The 22,255-nt window shown below is 41.1% G+C and overlaps 1 protein-coding gene across 15 annotated transcripts in view; it reads left to right on the plus strand.

The window, feature by feature from the left end:
• Nucleotides 1-22,255, plus strand: part of HPS5 (HPS5 biogenesis of lysosomal organelles complex 2 subunit 2) — a 45,770-nt gene that overhangs the window by 6,905 nt on the left and 16,610 nt on the right. For 3 of the 15 annotated variants that reach the window (XM_060403992.1, XM_060403990.1, XM_042237991.1), the window contains exons 2-16: nt 1,320-1,451; nt 2,288-2,451; nt 4,127-4,237; nt 4,406-4,470; nt 4,925-5,117; nt 6,228-6,361; nt 10,873-11,085; nt 11,396-11,467; nt 15,137-15,225; nt 16,325-16,503; nt 17,375-17,533; nt 18,117-18,303; nt 18,970-19,093; nt 19,920-20,069; nt 21,930-22,007. In XM_060403992.1, the coding sequence (XP_060259975.1) occupies nt 2,344-2,451; nt 4,127-4,237; nt 4,406-4,470; nt 4,925-5,117; nt 6,228-6,361; nt 10,873-11,085; nt 11,396-11,467; nt 15,137-15,225; nt 16,325-16,503; nt 17,375-17,533; nt 18,117-18,303; nt 18,970-19,093; nt 19,920-20,069; nt 21,930-22,007 (1,862 nt within the window). In that variant the 5' untranslated portion in view covers nt 1,320-1,451; nt 2,288-2,343. Of the gene's footprint in view, nt 1-10; nt 2,452-4,126; nt 4,238-4,405; nt 4,471-4,924; nt 5,118-6,227; nt 6,362-10,872; nt 11,086-11,395; nt 11,468-15,136; nt 15,226-16,324; nt 16,504-17,374; nt 17,534-18,116; nt 18,304-18,969; nt 19,094-19,919; nt 20,070-21,929; nt 22,008-22,255 lie in introns of all 15 variants that reach the window. The other 12 variants (XM_042237998.2, XM_042237997.2, XM_042237995.1 and 9 more) reach the window with 6 other exon arrangements.

Here is a 22,255-nt window from a genome sequence, read left to right on the forward strand (position 1 = left end):
TGTGTATGAGTGTGTGTGTGTGTATGAGGTGTGTGTGTGTATGAGGTGTGTGTGTGTGATTTGTCTTTCCTCCTTAGTTGATTATAGAGTGCTTTCTGGAATTATTTTGTCTTGTTAGCACCACTGTGCCTCATATTTTACTAGAAGCTTTTGATTTGGAGAAAAACACACCAGAATTATGAGTTTACATTTTACTCAGGGGCTTGCTGAGGACTTTAGCCTGGGCGATAGCTACTCAGTTATCTCTGAGGAAACTGCTCTGAAGAGGTAGGAGAGAAGACAGTTCACATGTGAATTTTAGCTAGGAAATAAGTGCGGGCAAGCCTATATCTTGGTAAAAGACTACTGCTAATCATAAAGAACAGATTTTAGTGCTTTTTTATGTATGGGGATATATAAAAATCTGAGGTGATTAAAATTCTTCCTGGGATATACATCTAACTATGTGAGGGGCCTGTTGTCGGCAGCAGCGGGCCTCATCCTGTTGACTTAATTTCCTCTCAGAGTACCCTGGTGGTCAGCAACTGCAGTGGGTTGGGACTTAACCGTTGTAGAACTGGATGGTGAACAGAGCTGTTTGTCTGGTGATCCTGATTTTTCTGTCGGTAATACTTACTAATGTGAATGGGTGAAAGAATGAGAGAAGATTTTTAAATAATATTTTGAGTATAGGAGAACTCCTAAAGATTTTTTTTTTCCAGAACACCATTCTTGCACAGATCAAGCTGTATTAAAAACAGCATTAATAGCAGCAAATAAAACTATGTTATGTGTATGCAGTAAAAAGTATTGTAGGCTTCAATATGTGTTTTGCCCCTGGAAAGTATGCTTCATGAATGTTAGGACTTGTTTTGTTCTCTGTTGTATCTCTGGGATCTAAAAGGATGCCTGGCACATAGTTGGTGCTAAGTACATATTTGTTGAATAAATGAGTGAGTGAATACATGTGTTTTTGGGGAAAAAACACCAAAACCACAAGGTATAAATAATTAAAAACAAGTATAAACAATTATTTCTGAAATTTTCCGTGGTATTTGCTTTTTATTCTCAACTGGGTAGATAACAAAAGGTTGAGGAAAAGTTAAAATTAATGGGTAGAATTTTCTTAAATTGTGTCTTTTTTTCTGGAAACTCGTATAATTTGACAGAAACATACACTTGGGTGTTGTTGAACAGGTAAGAATGCTTGTGTTAGTTTACAAAGTCTTCACTGGGTGGTTGGCATTCGCTCCCTTGTATTCTTTTGTTTAGTCACTGAGTTGTGTCTGACTTTTGCGATCCCAGGGATGTGAATTCTTACTCCTGTTTTTTCCTTACAGGTCTGATACTGAAGCTCTCATTCCCCTTGGTGTGCTAATTCTCGGCACCCGACTTCCCACAGGCTGGAGGAAGCCATCCAGAGGCCCTTTCCTGTTAAGCACTGTTGAATTGTGGGCTCATAACCATTGAATGTAATGAGAGACTTAAAGACAGATGCGTTACAGCTCAAAGAATTGCAGCTGGAGTTGCTATTTTGCCCCAGAGGAGCTTGACAAAATTTTTCCTTATGTTCTGCAGTGTCTGTTCTAGACTGTTAGATAAATAGAGTAGGACAGGATTATGGGGATTGAGAGTCTGGATTTTTTCTCTGGGAGTTTTGGAGTCAAGGAATGATACAGGACAAGCTGACTGTCACATATAATGTCACTTGTGCATGTTTTCTTTCCACCTAGGTGCCAGGCACCTCCAGAGCAGGGAATCCTTGTCCCTTTCTCATGTGTCCTTGTTTTTTCCACTTGTTCCTGAGTCCAGGCTTGCTCTGCTCACCGCATGACAGGCCAGTAAATCGGAGACAGAAGTGTTGAGGCAAAGAATAACTTCATTTGAAAAGGCAGCTGACCGAGACAATGGCAGACTCGTGTCTCAAAATAACCATCTTATTGGGGTCTGGATACCAGATTGTTTTATAGGGGTGGGGAGGAAGGTGAGGAAGTAAAGTAAAAAGGCTATTAATCCTGCGAATATCTCCTGGAATGGCCAATGTCAGGGAGGAGAGTGTTAATTTCTCCCTTCCTGTAGCCATCCACAGGTGGAGAGGGTCCTGAAGAAAGGCATTTTGGTTTAAGATACAGGCAGAGGTGCAGGGTTCCTTGAGGCAGGCCATTGTGTATGGATCGCAACAGCAATGGGGAGCAAAGGTTAAAAGGAACAGATCCAACATGGAGTCAGATTTTGTTCTTTGCTGTAACACCTGTTCATTTAATGCTTGCTGAAAGAGTGGTGAGCTTCTTAAATTATATTTCTGCAGGTTGTATTCAGGATCACTGTGCCTGTCCCTCAACGTAGTTTCATCTATCTGGGTAAATGACTTTTGTGCCAGTGATACCAGAGTCCTACAGCCATGTTCTTGCAGAATTTGAGTCTCTGGATCCATTACTTTCAGCCCTGAGGCTGGACTCTGCTCGTCTAAAGGTGATTTTCTTGATCCATGTATCAGTTTTATTTTCATATTCATAGTTTGGTTCGTTCTCTGTTACATGTGTACCCCCCCCCCCCAAACATTTTTTATGTTTTATAGACTCCTGGATGTTCTTACCTGTGCTGTAATACTTTGCATAGAAGCAGTATTTTCTTAGCACTTTCTTGATTTATTTTTCAAGCAGTTGATTGAATCCTTCTTTCCCATCCTTAAAGATCATGATATTGATTACTGAATCCACCCCTCCCCCAAATCTTATTGCCTTCTCTCAGAAAGTAATGTATTTGATTGAAAATAACATAGTTTAAATGAGTATACCTCATTGCCTTTTGAACAATAAGAACCATTGCAGTTCTATGAAGTTCATTTCAAAACAACGAATTTGATGTACCCCCTCTGTTAAGGGAACAGAGCTAAAAATTAGCATTACAAAATTAGCCAAAAATTAGTTCTGTGGGAAGGAGTATGTGCTTCTCTCAAACTCTTGAGTTCATTTGATAAACTCAGGAATGACATAGTAAAGAACAGTCTCATAACCAATTCCTCACCCCAGAGCACCCTTCTAGCCTCTGAGCAAAGGAACAGGAAGTAATAGGCAAAGTAGTATGAGCAACAATTATGAGGGTTGATAGCTGACATTTTTTTAGCTGCAAGTTACAGAAAATCTCAGTAATGGCTCAAGCAATAAAGGTGTTTATAACCTGGTTTGAGGTTGCTGTTTCTGGGTTTAGTGTGGTGGCCACTAATATTCCTTAGGACCCAGGCTCTCCATCTTCCCTGTTCTGCTAGCTTCTGTATATTGACCGTTGGTCACATTTGCAAGATAAGCAGGCTGGCTTCAAGTCTTGATTATCTCCAGTAGTAGCTCAAGTGAGGTGGAGCTGCCTGAGACAAGGCTTTCTTCCCCTTCAGATTCTGCCGTTTATCTGAGAGGGCAGAGTTTTCCAGGATGCCCCGACAGGGTTTAGTCTCATTAGCTAGACTTGAGTCCCAGGGCTCCCCCTAGCTGCAAAAGAAACTGGGTAAGTGAAGATTTGGATTTTCCAGCTTCTATGGTAGAAAGAAACAAGGTTGAAGAGGATTGGGAATATGTTTGTTTGCCAGTCAGTAATTTTTACCAAGTGTACTGGGCACAGCATGCCCACTGCTGCTTCGGGATAAGGAGCGGAATGTGTGGGGAGATGTACTAGTACAGCGATTTGTATTTGTGTCGTCTACAGTCTCACTTGCTCTCAGAGCTGTGGGTTTTCTGTGCTCATCATACAGACTAGAAAGGATTTACCTGAACAGATGGCTAAAGTGGTTGCTTTATCCCTTGGGTACTTGATCTTCCATCATTGCGGTCAGCACTGGAATGACCTAGCTGAATTGCCCAGAAGATGAATCGGCTAGTAACTGGCTTCTGCCAAGGGGGAAATTACTCATTTATACAATTGAGCCTATTCAGCCATTTTGAGATTCAGTTAAAAAGTTAAAACCAAAATGTCCTTTCTTCTGTGTCTTTCACTATTCTAGAATAAGAGCTTGAGTCCCGTTGGATGGTATCTAACTGGGCAGTGGGTAGGCTGGTGGGGAGGAGCCTGACACAGATTCTCAGTATCTTATTTCCAGTAGTGTGATTTGCTAAGTGACTGAGAGTCTCTCACTTGTCCGTTTCCATGTTTCTAGTGCACGAGCATAGCCGTGTCTCGAAAATGGTTGGCTTTGGGCAGTTCAGGAGGAGGACTCAACCTCATTCAGAAAGAAGGCTGGAAGCACAGGCTTTTTCTTTCTCACAGGGTAAGATTAAGGGTTGCCCTGTCATGTACCATCTGGAGTATCTGTCATAAATGTGAGTTCTCCATTGTAAATATCATTTGGAATAAAAGAAGAAGGTAAAACTTGAGATTGAGCAGTAAATTACCCAGTTTTGAGGAGCTGCCTAATACTTTTCCTTCTGTGCTCTAGGAAGGTGCAGTTTCTCAGATCGCCTGCTGTTTACATGATGACGACTATGTTGCCGTGGCTACCAGGTGAGAGACTGTTCTGAAGCTACCTGATCTTTCCCAGATGCATCTGAGATTGAAAAATGTGGTTGTGTGTTTATTAGGGTGACCAACCATCCTGGTGTGCCTGGGCCTCACCCTGTTTTAGCACTGAAAGTCCTGTGACCTGGGAAACCATTTAGACCCAAGCAAACCAAGATGGGCAGTTGGCAGTTGATAGGATTTGTGGAAAACACTAATATGAGGCAACATTTCTGAGACCTCAAAGTAGAAAGGTAACATAATTTAGAACCTCAAAGTTCTCCATTTGTATTGGATTAGTGGACTAAAGCAAGGAGATTAATATCTTGACTTTCTACTTCCTCTTTTCTGAAGAATAAGAATATGCTTATATATTTAATATAAGTGATACTGTGATGCAGTGAAATTGTACCTTTTTCACCACTGCCGAAAATTTGCTTCTGTGTCTCCATTCTTGCAGTCAAGGTCTTGTAGTTGTTTGGGAATTAAATCAAGAGCGTCGTGGGAAACCAGAACGAATTTATGTGTCTTCAGAACACAAAGGCCGAAAAGTTACAGCTCTCTGTTGGGATACAGCTATTCTTAGAGTATTTGTAGGTGATCATTTGGGAAAAGTTTCTGCCATCAAACTCAACACTTCTAAGCAAGCAAAGGTGAGAAACAGTTCAGTGCTTTGTGTAAGTGGGTGAATATATAAGGTATTGTCTCACAGAATTTCAATTAAAGAACACAGTTTGTTCTGTATGTCTTTCAGGGTTATCTAGAGCCCAGACTATTAATTTTGAGAAAACTTGTTTGCACGTAGTATGTATGGTACCCTAGTTTATCTTGGTCGTGTTGCAGAATGGCTGTGAGCTAACTTTCATAATTTGCATGTTGTCTATCACATTACTCCATAATTCACCTGGATGGCCCACTTAAATAAACCGTTCTGTAATAGTTGGTTGTCAAGAAAGAACAGATGCCTGTTTATTAGTTATGTGAATAAAATGGCAGACATGGAGGAATGGTACCAGTTGCCCAGGCTCCTAGTCTCCTGGTCCCCATTTTGAAGAAATTCTTGAGTGCAGGTATACTTTCTTTCAGAATGGAGGTAACTTGTGAATGGAATCTTGAAAGCACTCCCGGATTGGGCTTAGCAATGTGGGTCCTGAGGCTTCATGGAATGCTCTAGTTTGTCATTAAGACAGCGGACCTGCTTTTCACTGTCCTCCTTTTCCAAAGCTGTTACATCAGAAGTGGGGAACTTGTCTCTCATTGGCTTATTTCCTTGGAGGATCGTGGCAGATTAGAAGAGATCTAAATACCGTTGCCTAATTATTCTTTTACTTAACACATCAGAGTATTCTTGATGTGTTAATGAAATATTCACGATGACCCATCACAGTTACCGCTTGATTCATAATGTATTTTTCATCCGAAATACATTTGGGATTCTTAGCCCTAGTTTGTCTCTTTTTCCAAGTGGAGAAGTACTGTCTACTGGTGAACAGTTCTCTCACATATTCGAAAACTTATTTTGTCTTTTTCATTCCAACTTCTAAGAATAGATAATCACAAACAGAGACTTAAGAATTCTCCTCTACAGTTACGTAGATCCATTCGTTGAATGGATGAAACTGATAGTCTAACAGGCAAATTAATTTTGGCCCGTTTAAAATTTTTGTTGTGCTCTCTAAGCTGTTTTCATTTAAAAGGTAAAGAGAGGAGGATCATGTGTATACAGAAAGATAAATTTTATTTTCTCATCACATCCCCTTTAGGCAGCCGCTGCCTTTGTGATGTTTCCTGTTCAGACAATCACGACAGTTGATTCCTGTGTCGTCCAGTTAGATTATTTGGATGGAAGACTCCTTGTATCTTCGCTTACTCGATCCTTCTTGTGTGACACTGAGAGGTACATTTACTAACCATGAGTTATTGGGAATACAGAATTTCAGAGCTGGAAGGGACTTAGAAGTCATCTCGCCCAATTTCTTCAATTCAGTTATACAAATATTAATAAGGAACCAGCTCTGTGCAAGTTGATGTTAGAGAGCAGAGAGGATATCGAGGAGAGTGACTGTAGTCCAGTGGGTGACTAAGGCACAAGCTCAATTCTACCAAGAAGCCTGGTCTGAGTGCCATGAAGGAAGGCTGAACAAAGGCCTGCTCCTATATGGGGAATCAGAGTGTCTTCTTTGATTGAGTTTGTTGTTGTTGAAATTGGCTATGTAGTTTCTTTCTTTTTTTTTATTTTCCTTTTGCTGGAAAAGCAAGAGACGTTTTGGGAAAGGTGCCCAGGTGGAGAGCAAGGATAATGGAACCCAGAAGAACTGCTCTCCCACATGGCTCAGAGTCTCAGGTTTTATGGTGATGTGGAATTTTGCTGTGTATTTAATAGAATTTTACTAAAAGGTAAAACTGGGTGAAGACTAAGTAAGAACTTTGTGAAGCTGAGAAATATTTACTGAAATCTCAAGGGTCAAGTCAAGTGGGCTTCCCTGGTGGCTCAGAGGTTAAAGTGTCTGCTTGTGATGCGGGAGACCTGGGTTCGATTCCTGGGTCGGGAAGATCCCCTGGAGAAGGAAATGGTAACCCACTCCAGTATTCTTGCCTGGAGAATCACATGGACGGAGGAGTCTGGTGGGCTACAGTCCATGGGGTTGCAACGAGTCGGATACGACTGAGCGAATTCACTTTCACAAGGGTCAAGCTAAAGGGCCAGTGAATGGCAAAGGAGTGTATTGGTAGTGGCTGTGAAATACTAGAACAGGAAATGGCTTGAAATGAATAAATCTTGTGTATCACTGTGTTTAAGTTCCTCAGCCATTCTCACTGCATAGAAATATTCACTGCCCCCCACCCCGCCTTTTCCCTTCTAGTAGCCTTGGCCAGCTACCATATTCCTCCCAACCCATCCCCTCTTCTAGAAATTTATTATGGAGAATTTTGAGCACACACAAAAGAAGAGAGAATTGCTTAATAAACCCCTGTGAGTCTGCTAGCCAGCTTCAGTAATTTGATGAGGAGGTTCAGTAGGTGAAGTTTGAAGGCAGAAAGGTAGGAGGGGAGAGGCTGTTCTAGTAGGAAGGTACAGCAAGAAAGAATAAAGCATATTCCATGATGTGTCCTTCTGGCGTGAGATGGAAGTTGCTGGGGATCCCGTTGGTAAGTTTGCACCATACTGAGAGTGACAGCTGTAAATGTCACTCTAACTAAGTACATGGGCTCTCAGATCATTTTAAGGAAGTGTGAAAGTGAAAGTGAAGTCGCTCAGTCGTGTCCGACTCTTAGTGACCCCATGGACTGCAGCCTACCAAGCTCATCCATCCATGGGATTTTCCAGGCAAGAGTACTGGAGTGGGGTGCCATTGCCTTCTGCTTAAGGAAGTGTACGTGTGGAAAACCAGGGTTTGGAAGTTGGTCCTCTTAGAACTATCCAGGATTGGAAGCTTTTTATGTCTTTCTAGGGGTTCTTCTGTCTCGTGAGAAGTTGAGGAGAGGTTGCACTTTGTTTTCTTGGGATGAGAAAGACTTGTGGAAAGGAGACCAGTAATAGGAGGTTGCAGGTGTCTGGCATCAGAACCTAGGTATACAGCTGTGGAGCAAGGCTTTGCGACGCAAAGCATCCGTATACCTGGAATTAGTAGGAAGGGGAATGTACTTGGTTCTGACTTATTTCAGACTGTGGGTCAGTGATGAAGTTAGGCTTGCAGAACTGGACATCATCCAATGTCAGCCGTTCACTTTTAGCCTAGACCTAGTGAGTAATAGAGCTTGCTTGACATCATGCAGCTGGAGGAGGCAGACCAGAATCTTTCCGTCTTGATTTTGTGCCTTTTCTGTACCTCAGTCACTTCTAGTATATCCTTTGACATTGGACCTTTTGGCCATTAAATCTACCCTTGAGATTTTGATAAAATATTAGTTAATCTCACAAATTTTGTAACTATTCTTCATTTGTGGTTTTTGCTGTTTACTACACAGTCCAGTTCAGAAATCTGACTGACATTCTGACAAGTGGTCAGACCACTGGATTGAATTAACATCTTACTGGGGTTGTTTTGAGAATCTTGTGAAATGGTGTAAAGAACTACATAAATAAATGGAGGTTTATTTTTATCTCTGTGCAAATGAGAAATGCTGGATTGGATGAAGCACAAGCTGGAATCAAGATTGCCGGGAGAAATATCAGTCACCTCAGATATGCAGATGACACCACCCTTATGTCAGAAAGTGAAGAGGAACTAAAAAGCCTCTTGATGAAAGTGAAAGAGGAGAGTGAAAAAGTTGGCTTAAAGTTCAACATTCAGAAAACTAAGATCATGGCATCTGGCCCCATGACTTCATGGGAAACAGATGGGGAAACAGTGGAAACAGTGTCAGACTTTATTTTTGGGGGCTCCAAAATCACTGCAGTTGGTGACTGCAGCCATGAAATTAAAAGACGCTTACTCCTTGGAAGAAAAGTTATGAGCAATCTAGATAGCATTTTCAAAAGCAGAGACATTACTTTGCCGACTAATGTCCATCTAGTAAAGGCTATGGTTTTTCCAGTAGTCATGTATGGATGTGAGATTTGGACTGTGAAGAAGGCTGAGCGCCGAAGAATTGATGCTTTTGAGCTGTGGTGTTGGAGAAGACTCTTGAGAGTCCCTTGGACTGCAAGGAGACCAAAGCAGTCAGTCCTCAAGGAAATCAGTCTTGGGTGTTCTTTGGAAGGAATGATGCTGAAGCTGAAACTCCAGTACTTTGGCCACCTCATGTGAAGAGTTGACTCATTGCAAAAGACTCTGATGCTAGGAAGGATGGGGGGCAGGAGGAGAAGGGGGCGACAGAGGATGAGATGGCTGGATGGCATCACCAACTCAATGGACATGAGTTTGAGTGAACTCCGGGAGTTGGTGATGAACAGGGAGGCCTGGTGTGCTGCGATTCATGGGGTTGCGAAGAGTTGGACATGACTGAGCAACTGAACTGAATGTAGCTGCTAATTCTCATTTCACAGGATTGTGACTAGAGTTGGTTATAAGGATAGCCAACTGCAAAAATAACATGTTAAAGAAATGCCTTCTTCATTAGCTAGAATTCAGTTTGGGGGATCATGGATAGTACAATAATTAAAATTTTTTATCTATGTTAAAGTTTTGTTTGTTTCAAGCTATATTCCTTTCCAAACAAACACGTTTTTTTGTTCAAACCAAGGCTCCTGTTAACTAACCCAAGTGAGATACGAGGTTGCTTTTCCTGCAGCTTTCTGTCAGTGTTGTTAATGAGCTTTACTAGAAGAATTATGTATGTGAAAGTGCTTTGAAGTGCATACAGAGCAATACAAGAAGTTATGGTTTCATTACTTATGTTCCTTATTTGGGAAATAAAATACATTTCTGGCTTATTTTAGTTAATCCTGAAAACTATTCTTCTAGTAAAGCTGATGTTTTGTTTTAGTGCAGGGTGCATGCACAGGTGCTAAGTCGCTTTAGTTGTGTCTGACTCTTTGCGACCCTATGGACTGTAGCCTGCCAGGCTCCTCCAGCCATGGGGATTCTGTATACAAGAATACTGGCGAGGGTTGCCATGCCCTCCTCCAGGGATCATCCCTGCCTAGGGATCAAAATCCCTTCCCAGGGATGGAACCAGAGTCTCTTGTGTCTCCTACATTGGTAGGTGGGTTCTTTGCCACTAGCACCTACCGTTCAAGCAGACACCACTGCCACATGTAATGCGGTGACTGCTTTGAAAACATGGCGTGGGAAGCCTGAAATTCTGCTTGTAGGAGTCAGAGAGGACTGTCAGAGGAGGAAGGATGGAGTTAGCTCATGAAAAAGAAAGGAGTGTTGGGGAAGAGGCATACTCATTGTCACCCTCCATGTTCTCAGGCAGTTTTGTATGTGCAGTTCTTTTATATATCTAGTTCGTGTAATCCTAAGGGAACCGAATGTTCCAAGGTACAGACTTTCAGAAGGACTTAGCGTTTTGAGGAAAGAGTGAGGCGTTTATTGGGTATTTGTGACAGATGAGTGGACTGGAGACAGAATTGGAGAGTAGATCAGCGGCCTCCACGGGACAGGTGAAAAACAAGATGAGCAATCAGTAGGATTTAACTGATTTAATGTAGGAAATGGTTTGGTAGCACTCATCTTTTAGTTTTGAAAAAGAGCCTTCACATTAACTCTGACTGTGGCTAATAAACTGAGTACTAACCTGAAGTGTTTTGCTTCCTATAACAGAAATAGTTAATGGCAAATGAGAGTTGTAGCCCTGTTGTGATCTTTCCATTCTGTTGTTCGTTCCAGTAAATTGCTAATATGAAGAAAGGGAGGACACTGTGGGTGGGGTTCTTATGGCCATGTGGATTTGCATTGCCAGTGCTTTTGACGTTTCTGTAAGTAAATATGATTTTTCTTTTTTTGTGGGGGGTATTAGAGAAAAATTTTGGAAAATTGGAAACAAGGAAAGAGATGGAGAATATGGAGCTTGTTTCTTCCCGGGAAGGTGTTCTGCAGGCCAGCAGCCCCTAATATACTGTGCTCGCCCCGGCTCCAGGATGTGGGAGGTGAACTTTGATGGAGAAGTTTTAAGCACACATCAGTTTAAGAAACTCCTCTCCTCACCACCTCTTCCTGTGATTAATCTAAGGTAATGACTTATATGTTCAGCAGGAAGTATTTGAGGAACTTACATGGGGTGGGGGTTGGGTTGAAACCTCTGATGTTCTATATGCATCAAAGATTTTATCATACCTTTTAAGAGTGAAGTAGAACTTTTAATAAAAGATTCAGAGAAACCTAAAACTCTTTAATCATTTTTTATATGGTTAAAGCAAATTGAACAAGAGCAAATGCAGTGAACTGGCTCTTGAATTTGTTTTGTAGGCAGAAATTTTCCTGTGTATCGAAAAAGGTGCTTTTATATTGTGATTAAATCATGAATCATGTTTACTTCCTAGATCAGAACCTCAGTATGATCATACGATTGGATCCTCCCAGTCTTTATCTTTCCCCAAACTCTTACATGTTAGGTAAGTTTCTCTCTTTGATCCTTAAAAAAAAACAAAAAAAACCAAACTTCATCTGTTTCTTGTTCAGAGGCAGTTAGCTTCTTAACTTTGTTTTTGTACTAAATCATTTTTAGAAAATCAGGAAATGACTGTAAAGTGCTATATTTAAGAGGAATGGTAAAAAAAAAATCATAGAAATACACTTCCCTTTCTGGTTTGAACTGCCCTAAACCACTTGAACACTTTATAGTTGTTGGATACATCTGACAATTAGAGCTCAGAGCTACAGATACACATTCTTTCATAACCTCCCCTCCCCGGTGGGATACAACAATGAAAGCAAGCCTCAGACTGAAATCTGCTGCATATGTATGTTTCTTAGCAAGCAGGTGCAAAAGTCGTTGTAGAATTTGTTCTTGTAAATGTGAAATTTCAGCTCCCTGTTCTTTAGGTGCTTTGCATGAAAAATCTGCTCAAGTTGGTTCCAGCCAGCCATATTCTAATGTCGGAGTTTAGCTAGCTTTCTATTTGGGTTAGGTATAAAAAAGTCTACTATTAAGCAGTAGCACAGAGTGCTACTTAGAGCTGTTAGCTGCTGGGCTTGCCAGTTCCTACAGCTTGTTCTACAAGCATGAGAGTGAGTGCCCAGTGTATGGTTTCCAGTCAGTCTGTATGTCTTGAACTTCTCTTATTTCAGCAATAGGATATTATTTCTAATATCCCTTAGGCTAATTAACAAGATCGTTAATACAGATTCAGGAAACATTCTGTAGAGCTCTTATAGGGTAGTCTGGAGTTTGGCTTCTGACTGAGTTTTTTCCAAGACTAACTAACCTCTCTTTGAATGTAATTAAAAAAAAACAAAAAATAAAACACTTGAAATGTCAACTAACTGCCCCTAACTAAAGTATGTATATGTTGCACTACCTCCACTGAAATATTTGGAAGTCAATTGTAAAGAGTGTAACTCTTTGATAAATCCATAATTCATCCTGAAAGTTACTGGAGAAAACTATTTATTTGCCCATAGATGAAGCATATTAAAACCTCTTTCTTTATGGCACTTATCACAGTTTATAATTACACATTCAAACATGTATGCCTATCTTATTCCTAGATGGTAAGGTCCACGAGGGCTTGGTGTCTGTTTTATTCACTGTGTTTTTCTCAGTGTTTGGCATAATGCCTGGCCCGTCATAGACACTTAAGCATTTGTTGACTGTGTGTGATGTGTGGGGTGCAGGCAAGTCCCTTACCCCAGAGTATGTTTTTTAATGGTAAGGCTACAGTCTGCTTGGTTCTCCTGGTAGTGTTAGTTTTTTGAGTTAAGCTATTTAAAGCTCCCATTAGAGTTCCTGCCTAGCTAACAAAGCCCTGCGTGATCTGGCTCTGCCTACTCCTCAGCGTAAGTAATAATTAATGCCACTTTGAAGCCTTTCCTGGCTCCCCGGTGGCCAGACACTTGCCTGCTTGCACTGCTGTCGCTTTTGTTCGGCCTCCATCACCATCCTGTCTCACTGTTCTGTGCACATCCATCCCAGCACCACACCGTTAGCTCCTTTACTGCTGGCACAGTGCTCGGCACATAGAAAGTTCTCAAATAATGACTAAATAAAAAATCACTAAGAGGGCTTGTTGTTACTTTTCTTCCCCTATTTGTGTTATGATAACTTTCACTGTTAACACCCACGAATCCCACGAGGAAATGAGGCAAGGAAGCAAATTTGTATACTTAATTTCCTTTTCGGCACACGGATATCACATTCCTGTTTTTAACTTGAAAAAAAGATTATAGTTATTTACTTGGCCGTGCTGGGTCTCAGCTGTGGCACGCAGGATCTTTGATCTGCATTCCAAGCTCTTTCGTTGCACCATGTGAACCCTTAGTTGTACATGTGGAATCTAGCTCCCTGACCAGAGATTGAGCCTGGGGCCCCTGCATCGGGAGCATGGAGTCTAAGCCACAGGACCACCAGGGAAATCCCTCCCTTCTTTAACTTTTTAAACAATGTTGTTAGGCTTGTGTCGCTTTCTGTTTATTATAACGGGATGAAGGCTGTATAAATGACAAAGTCTCAGCTCTTAGGTAAGTCCCCCTGCCCTGCCCCAGCCCCATACCTATTTTTACGGAATTTTTCCAACCTGAGTATGAAGTTCAGTATCAAAACCGTGATCCTGTATCTCTGTATTCAGGGATCTTCTGGTCTGATTTTTTTCCTCTCTGGCTCCTAAAGGCAACCTTCCAATTTTAGTTTTAACTATGGTTCTGATGATTTCTTTCTTCTTTGTGACAAAGGTTACTTTTCTGTAGGGACAGTGATCTGATCTTACATTGGCAAAATGTTTAATATTTGTGTGATGACCCAGTTCCTGTTAAATATCGCTCTTGGTTTTGTAACCACCTGGTACCTACCATTGTAGTACACTTGGAGGCATAAACGAAGTAAAAGTCCCTGTTCTCAAGATCATAATTTTTGGAGAGATATAGTTTATTTCTAGAAAATGTTTAACAGCAATCAAAAGTAAGAGCTGTGAGCGATGGCTGAGGGCCGTCACAGAGGATTTCAAAGGGGAACAAAGCTGCTGCTAATCCTTGAGAGGCGGTTAGAATGAGAATGTCATGTGTGGAGAACGCTCTGACCAGGAACAAGAAGTAGGGATTACCAGTGGTGCATGAAAAAGCGATAGCCTGGAGAGAGTGAACGAGATGCGTGAGCAAAGGAGTATAGAAGGAAATGAGCCAAGAGGGAGCGCCCGAGGACTGGAAAGGAGGTGGACGAAGAGGCAGTGTCCAGAGTCTAGGAAGACTCTCAATTCAGGAAGGAAGGGACGGTATGCAGGGTTGGCCCCTGCTGGGGGCTCAAGAAAGAAAATGAAGAAGGAGGTTATTGGGTTTGGCAGCTAGAAAATCTGTGACCTTTCAAGACTGTAGGTAAGTGGAATGTTCAGAATTCCAGATAACAGTGGGTGGGTCACTGAGGATTGGTGAGGGTAGCAGTAGATTCTATGAGGTGTGGAGAAAAAAGTCCAGATTTTGGACCCAGACTCCTTGGGATGAATTTGGACTCTTGTATATTCATGCTGAATGGCCTTCGACATATTATTTATCTCTCTGGGCTTCAGTTTTTCTTTTTTACAAAATAGGAATAATGCTTCTATCTTAATGAGTTGCTGCAGGGTTAGATAATACAGGTATAGCCTTTAATAAAAACAAACAAAAAAAACCTCCCAGAGTTGACTGGGAATTTTCAACCTTTTATTGCCCACATAAAACTAAGGATATCAAAGTATTTCCCTCCCTAAAAGTAGCTCACCAGAGCAGTGAGGAATGGTAAGATGTTATGTTTAGTCTTTGTTTTAAATGGGCCCTGTCATACCAGATATGGGAGGTTTAGCTATTTTAACAAACATCAGGTAAGACACCAGCGTTTTGTTTTTGTAGAATGTATTTAGTGTATCTGAATTTTTCCCATTTTGGCATCATGTTATGATATCTTTCAGTGGGCTCTTGTCACAGACAAAAAAGAGGTGATAGGACATGATTGGCTGAATTTACTGTTGGGTTTTCTCTGTAGAGGCAGATCTTGCTTTAATAGCTAATGTGAGGGTCTGAATTCAGGGAATTATATCATAAACTTCTGAGTCCGAGCAAACTAGAATTCTCTTGACCACTTCCATGTTTTCTTGCAGTGAGCATTGTGTGCTGACTTGGACAGAAAGAGGAATTTATATTTTCATTCCTCAGAATGTTCAAGTTCTTCTTTGGAGTGAAGTCAAAGGTAATTATGTTTTTTTTTTTTATATAATTTTTAATTGCATGCTTGTGAAAGATTTAATTATTGTAGGAGGATTCTCTTGCAGTGTAAGAAGTAGAAAGTAGAAAGAGGTGACATTTCTCTTAAAGATTAACATCATAGGTGTATTCCATTATAAGGTACTTCTCAAGTGTATATTTGTGAATTTATAGTTAGTTATTTTAAATAAAATTTTCATTTATTCTTAAATATTAGCAACCACTGCTAAAGATTGAATAGGTTAATTTTCCCCTTCTACTTACCCTTAATCTTTATCTCTGTTAGAAAACTTGCTTTAGCTCTTGTTTTGTGGCTTAATAATTTGGGGTTGACATATTGGGGAAGCCCTGAGTTAATAAACACTCTTCGTGTGCAAAGAACAGGGCAGAGGGCAAGGGAGGGGAGAATTTGAAAAGTCCTTGTGGGAACAATAGTTATTTTATGTGGCTGAGGCAAAGACTATCAGTCGCTGTATTCTTCTGGTTTAAACCAGAAATGGAGGAAATAAATTTAAGATTTTTAGTATGATTGCCCAGAGATTGTATCTTGACTTATGAGTCTTTTTGTACTTTGTAAAAACATAAAAAAGATACATGAACCATTATCTCATGATCTGATCAACATTGATTTCTTGTGAATTAAGTTTCCTGAGGGTCTCCTGTGGAAACTGGTGTTTTAGATTCTTTCATGATGTTCTGCCAAGACAGGTATTTTTTTTAGGAACAGCTTGTTGATTAACATATGTGTTAAAGTCTGTTTATTGACATCAAATTTGTTACTCTCAGAAATGTGATAGTGTGGTCTCAAAAGTACCCTCTTTCAAAGTGCCCTTCTTTTCACACAAAAATAGCATTTTAAAATATAGTGTTATAGATCAGACAGGTATTCCTCTTATTCTTGATCTTTTTAGAATAGTGTCTAAAATATGATTTTCTCTTTGAAATGAAAATATAAAAATAGAGGTGAAATTCGATCAAACCAGACTGTATAAAATGAATTTATTAAAGTAAGTTCGTTCAGTCACAAAAATGGAAAAGAAGTATTTGGTTAGCGTCCTGCATGTTCACCCCTGTGGTTTTTGTAGATATTCAGGATGTGGCTGTTTACAAGAATGAGCTGTTCTGTCTACACCTGAATGGGAAGGTCTCACATCTCTCCCTGTTGTCTGTGGAGCGCTGTGTGGAACGTCTGATAAGGAGAGGCCTGTGGAACCTGGCTGCTCGAACTTGCTGTCTTTTCCAAAATTCTGTCATTGTCAGCAGAGTGAGTCAATTAGCTTACATGTTCATCTGGGTTGTTAAAATCAGTCTGGCGTGTGGGATTATGCTACACAGTTGCTTATATTTATTAGTCTGCAGGGGGCTTCACAGGTGGCTGAGGGGTAAAGAATTTGTCTGCCAATGCAGGAGACGTGAGTTTGACCCCTGGGTTGGGAAGAGTCCCTGGAGGAGGGCATGGCAACCTACCCCAGTATTCTTGCCTGGAAAATCCCATGGACAGAGGAGCCTCCTGGGCTACAGTCCATAGGGTTGCAAAGAGCCGGAGACAGCTGAGCAACTGTGAACAGCACATTAGCTTGCAGATTAAGCAGTAATAAATCCCCAAAGGAAGCATGACCTGTAAGTCTGGAGTGGGGAGTTGGGGCAAGAAAAACCGTACGTGTGTGTGTTAGTCACTTAGTCATGTCCTACTCTTTGTGACCCTATGGACTGTAGCTCTCCAGGCTCCTCTGTCCATGTAATTCTCCAGGCAAGGATACTGGAGTGGGTAGTCATTCCCTTCTCTAGGGGATCTTCCCGATCCAGGGATCAAACCTGGGTCTTCTACATTACAGGCAGATTCTTCACTATCTGTGCCACCAGGGAAGCCCCAAAATAAAATTTACCCACAAATTTATTTTAGTTTCAGGCCTTGTTTTAAGTGAAATTATTCTGTGTGCAGTAACTCTTAATTAAATGCTTAATTCCTAAGAAAATTCTCATTAAGTCTTTTACTAGCTTTTAAAGCCCTTTTAAAGCACCTTTGAAGTGCTTTATGTTCTATGTTAGACTTCTGTCAATGTATTAGCAATTTGAATATGGAATTAGTTACAAATGGAAAGCCCTCCTATTGGGTTTCTACTTGTTTTTATTAGGGAAGAAAAACTTTAACTGTAGATAAATTGGAACACTTGAAATCTCAGCTGGACTTAACAACCTGTGGTGATCTAGTTTCCCAACTGGAAGAGTTGATCTTAAAATTGGAACCTTTGGATTCAGCCTGTAGCAGTAGAAGAAGCTCCATTTCATCACACGTAGGTATTCACACTTTTCAAAGGGTTTTGCTCTACAGTGAGATGTTCTCCATGAGGTTGTCCTCATCTACTTCCAGGATCCCAAAACTTGGCTTCTTTCCAGTGTTCATACTGGAGGGGAGGTGGCGGGTGGCAAGAGGGGGCTTTCTTTTCAGCTCTTGGACAGCCCTCTGAAGCACTTCTTTGTGTGTGTCTTAGAACTGTGTTTTGTTTTGTCATTGTTTATTATATCTTGTTTGAAAATGTACATTATGTAGCCTCTGGTACAAGTTAAATTGCCCCTAGTATGTGGGTTCAGATGCTTCATGTTAGCTTGAGTCTCAGGGCAGCTCAGGATTGTCTCGTTTAATCCTCATTCTCACTGCCAGGCTTGGTGGAGACTGGCTGGAGAAATCTGGTCGCATGATGCTGCAGGCACGTCAGAGGGACCGGCTGCCAGGCAGCGAGACCTTGCTCACCGTTTTGTTCTAATAAACCATAATTGTCATTAATGACTTACTGCTTTTAGTGTTGATTTTTTCCTTAAAAGAGCTAAATCCTGTTATAAACATTTTAATTGTTCTTTAATTCTTTTTCTTTTTAGGAAAGTTTCAGCATCTTGGACTCTGGTATTTATCGTATCATTAATAGTAGAAGAGGCAGTCAGTCAGATGAAGACTCTTGTTCCCTTCACAGCCAGACACTCTCAGAAGATGAGAGACTTAAAGAGTTCGCCTCACATCAAGAAGAGGACCAACCAGATCATTGCTGTGGCTCCCAGGGAAGTGAAGGTGAGGAAAGGAAAGTGTTTTTATTGATTGCTGATGTGAAGCAGTTACTTTCTGTGGCTTCTTTATTTTTCCTCTACGAAGTGTTAATAATTTTTATTAAGTTGATAGAGTTTCCATCCAGACTTATTGATCTCTTCACCATTAGAGGAATGGGTTTATGTTTAGTTGGAATTTTTCCCTCTCATGTTTAAGCTAAATTTGGTAAAGTTCCTAATATTGATCTTGTATTAAAGAGCGGGAAAGCTTAAGAGAGGAAGTCATTAACCAAAAGAGTGGAACAATTTTATCCTGACTAACCGAATTATTTTTCATTAGGAATGAAAAATTACTACAGTTTTGGGGGTCCTTGCCTTCACTTTTCGATGTTCAAGTCTTCCTGTGGCTGAACTCTTGAGAAGAGATTAATAGAGACTCTAAACTTCCTTTATGACTATGGGGATTCAGGGTTAGTAGGAAAAACTAAGGTACCTGTCTGAGTGTTTTATATGTGGACCATCTTGAGCATCTTATAAACCTATGTTCCACTCATTTGTATTTGGGTCAGTTGTGATTTTGGTATTGAATCTTTTATTTCCTTTGGTTTATTCATTTCAGAATTTCTTTAAAGATTAAAAAACTCTTCGTGTGATTAGATTTTGTTTCTTTTCCCTGATTCCATTCATCCAGATAACGTTTCTCACGCATCAGTGACGTTTGAGACGGATAAAAGTGAAACTTTTCTCCCCTTCGGCATTCCATTATCATTTCGTTCTCCGTCTCCTCTTGTGTCTCTTCAGGCCGTCAAGGAGAGGTAAGCTCATTAGTCTCGTCATTTAATCCCATTTCCGGTTTTACTTCCGTTGTCATATTAAGCATATCTGTGCTGAGAATAGAAAGACATTTTAAATGACTTAAAAGGAAGTCACTAGGTTATCCGTCATATAGCCTGTTATGTGAAGTTGTTAACTTCTCATTTCAATTTTGGGGAATGTAACTACCCTCAAGATTGTTTGAGTAGCTGGATATTTGAGTTGTTAAAAATGTGCTTCCCACCTCCCCCTTCTCCCCGAGACTGGGCAAAAGTTTAAAAATCTTTTCTTCCCCTCATCCTTGATAGGAAAAGTTTCCACATAGCATTAGTCATTTCTTAATCATTTCTCAGTTTGGGCTCAGCATTGGAGACGCCTCAGAAATCTTTCTAACTACTCTGTGGGCCTGGGATTGACGATGAAAGAGAAGACTTTGTGCCAGGGCTGCTAAACTGAGTTCTACTGGATACATATTTGCTTTCCAAGAAGGATAAATGTGACAAATGAGCAGTTTCATGAAGAAATTCTATGGCTTAGGATGATCACATGCAGAAACATTGCAGGCACAGCTGGAATTAAAGACCTTTTCTTTAGGGCTGAATCAAAGTAGTTTAGCATTTGTCCATCCTTTTTATATTATAACATTTACGTGGGCCTTATGTGAAATACGTAGTTTGGTTTGGGAAGTTGCAATGAACAGAGTCTTGTTAGTAAGTCCCGGTTCCCTTCAGAGACTAACAGGAACATAGAGAACTTGTGTACTGAAATTCTCATTCTTGGCAGTAATGAGACCTTTTTCACGTTAGTTTATTGGTATTTGACCTCCAGTGTTTCCAGCTTTGTGCGTAAAACTACTGAGAAGATTGGCACCCTTCATGCAAGCCCTGATCTGAAAGTGAGACAAGAACCTAGGGGTGATGAGCAGTCCTGTGAAGAGGATGTGAGTCCAGTCATTCGCCCAAAGGAGGAAGACACTGAGTAAGTTGTTGCTGAGAAGTCTGTGTAAATTCTAGAGGGCATAGTTGTCAGTTTGAAGAGAGCCATAAACTACATTTTTTTTTTTAAAGAAGGCACACAGTAACTCTCTTCATTGTAGATTGTGTAGCTTATAAAAATTGTAAATACTGCAGAGTAAGTACTGGAAAATTACATCAACCAATAGCAAGTCTGTTGAGACAGAATTTTTTTGTGTGGCCATGCTGTGCAGCCTGCAGGATCTTAAGTTCCTTGATCAGCTGTCAAGCCCATGTCCCCTACAGTGGCAGCAGAGTCCTGTCCCCTGCAGTGGCAGCAGAATCCTAACCCCTGGACCGCTAGGAAAGACTTCCTGAGACAGAATTTTAATCGAGCGCCTCTTCTGTCTTTCCCCTGAACAACTTCCCCCACCTCCAGATCTCTTCAAACGTCTAGGGTGTTAACAAAGGTATTAGAATAGGATGACCAGGGATCGAGGCCTTGTTCTGATTCTGCTTCTGACTAGCACAGTGATGTTGGTGAGTAATGCTCTCTGGCCGTGAGACAAGAGCTTTGGCATTGATGATGTTGTGTATCTTCCAGTGATATGCTGGTGGCATAGTCCTTGTGTTGTAGAGTTACAGCAGAGCTCTTGGACTGGCACAGTGTATCTTATCTTTTCTCCTCCTTTTCTCATAGTTCAGGTGATCTGGGCATTGGAAGTATACAAGCTCAGCATCATCAGGAACTTGAGATAGACTCATGGCGTGAGTGTGTATTGGACAGACAGATGGGATAAAAGGGCGTTACCTTTAGAGTAGCTTAGTCATGAAACCATATATATAAATGTCAGAAAAAAGTACAGATAGTGCTGTGGCATTTATATTTAAGGCAGCCCTCAGTCTGACCTGAGCCGACCTTTCCAGCCTCATTTCTAGCCACATCCTGCTGCTGCTGCTAAGTCACTTCAGTCGTGTCCGACTCTGTGCGACCCCATAGATGGCAGCCCACCAGGCTCCCCCAACCCTGGGATTCTCCAGGCAAGAACACTGGAGTGGGTTGCCATTTCCTTCTCCAGTGCCTGAAAGTGAAAAGTGAAAAGGGAAGTTGCTTAGTCGTGTCCGACTCTTCACTACCCCATGGACTGCAGCCTACCAGGCTCCTCCGTCCATGGGATTCTCCAGGCAAGAGTACTGGAGTGGGGTGCCATTGCCTTCTCCCCACAACCTTCTAAGCACTTGGAATTCTAGTCCCGTCAGAGAACGGGGCGTGGACACCTCACTGCTTTACTTCACGTCGTTTCTCTCACCTGCAGTGTTTTCTCCCCTTGTTTCCTAAGGCAAATACTACCTCCTTGGGCATCTTGATTGCCTGTGTGCTGTGCTAAGTTGCTCAGTTGTGTTTGACTCTTTGTGACCGCATGGGCTGTACCCTGCCAGGATCCTCCATCCATGGGATTCTCCAGGCAAGAATACTGGAGTGGCTTGCATGCCCTCCTCCAGGGGATCCTCCTGACCCAGGGATTGAACCCGTGTCTCTTATGTCTTCTGCAGGGGCAGGCGGGTTCTTTACCACTAGCCCCACCTGGAAAGCCCTCTTGATTGCCTAGTCAGAGTAATCATTCCTTTTTCTGTGCCCAGAGCACAGTGCTTATTCTGCTTTTTAGCATTTATTTTGTTCTCTCTGGTAATAGAGTTTTTTTTTTTTTCGTGCCTTTCTTTCTGCCTTGAGCTTACTCATCTTGAAGCCATGGACCATTTTTTTTTTATACTTGTCTGTTTGCTTCATATAACATTAAGTACAATAGGTTCCATTTAGTGAGCACTTAAAAGTGTTTACCCAAGGAAGTTCTAATCCCCTGTAACTTTTTTCATACTTTTCTAGAGAAAAAGAAGAAATAACTAGTTGCCCTCCAGAAGAGGACAAGTTCCAAGAGCTCACAGTGGCAACAGCAGAAGCAATGTGAGTATTTGTGAATGAAGTTTTATAGTAAGTAAGAATGACTTTTTGAGATCATAAGTAATGGTCCTGGGACAGTATGGGGCAGAGATAGCTTCACTGGGCATTGGAATTCAAGAAGTAGTACTAAGTTAATGTTCTCTGTGTTGTGATTATACTAACATCATTTTTATTTAAAGAGTTGAAAAAAAATATTGAAAAGTAACATTTATTCAGATAAATAATGTTGTCTGTGTTAGGCTTATTTAACA

Source organism: Ovis aries, chromosome 21 (genome assembly GCF_016772045.2).
Source record: "Ovis aries strain OAR_USU_Benz2616 breed Rambouillet chromosome 21, ARS-UI_Ramb_v3.0, whole genome shotgun sequence".
Classification (NCBI taxonomy): domain Eukaryota; kingdom Metazoa; phylum Chordata; class Mammalia; order Artiodactyla; family Bovidae; genus Ovis; species Ovis aries.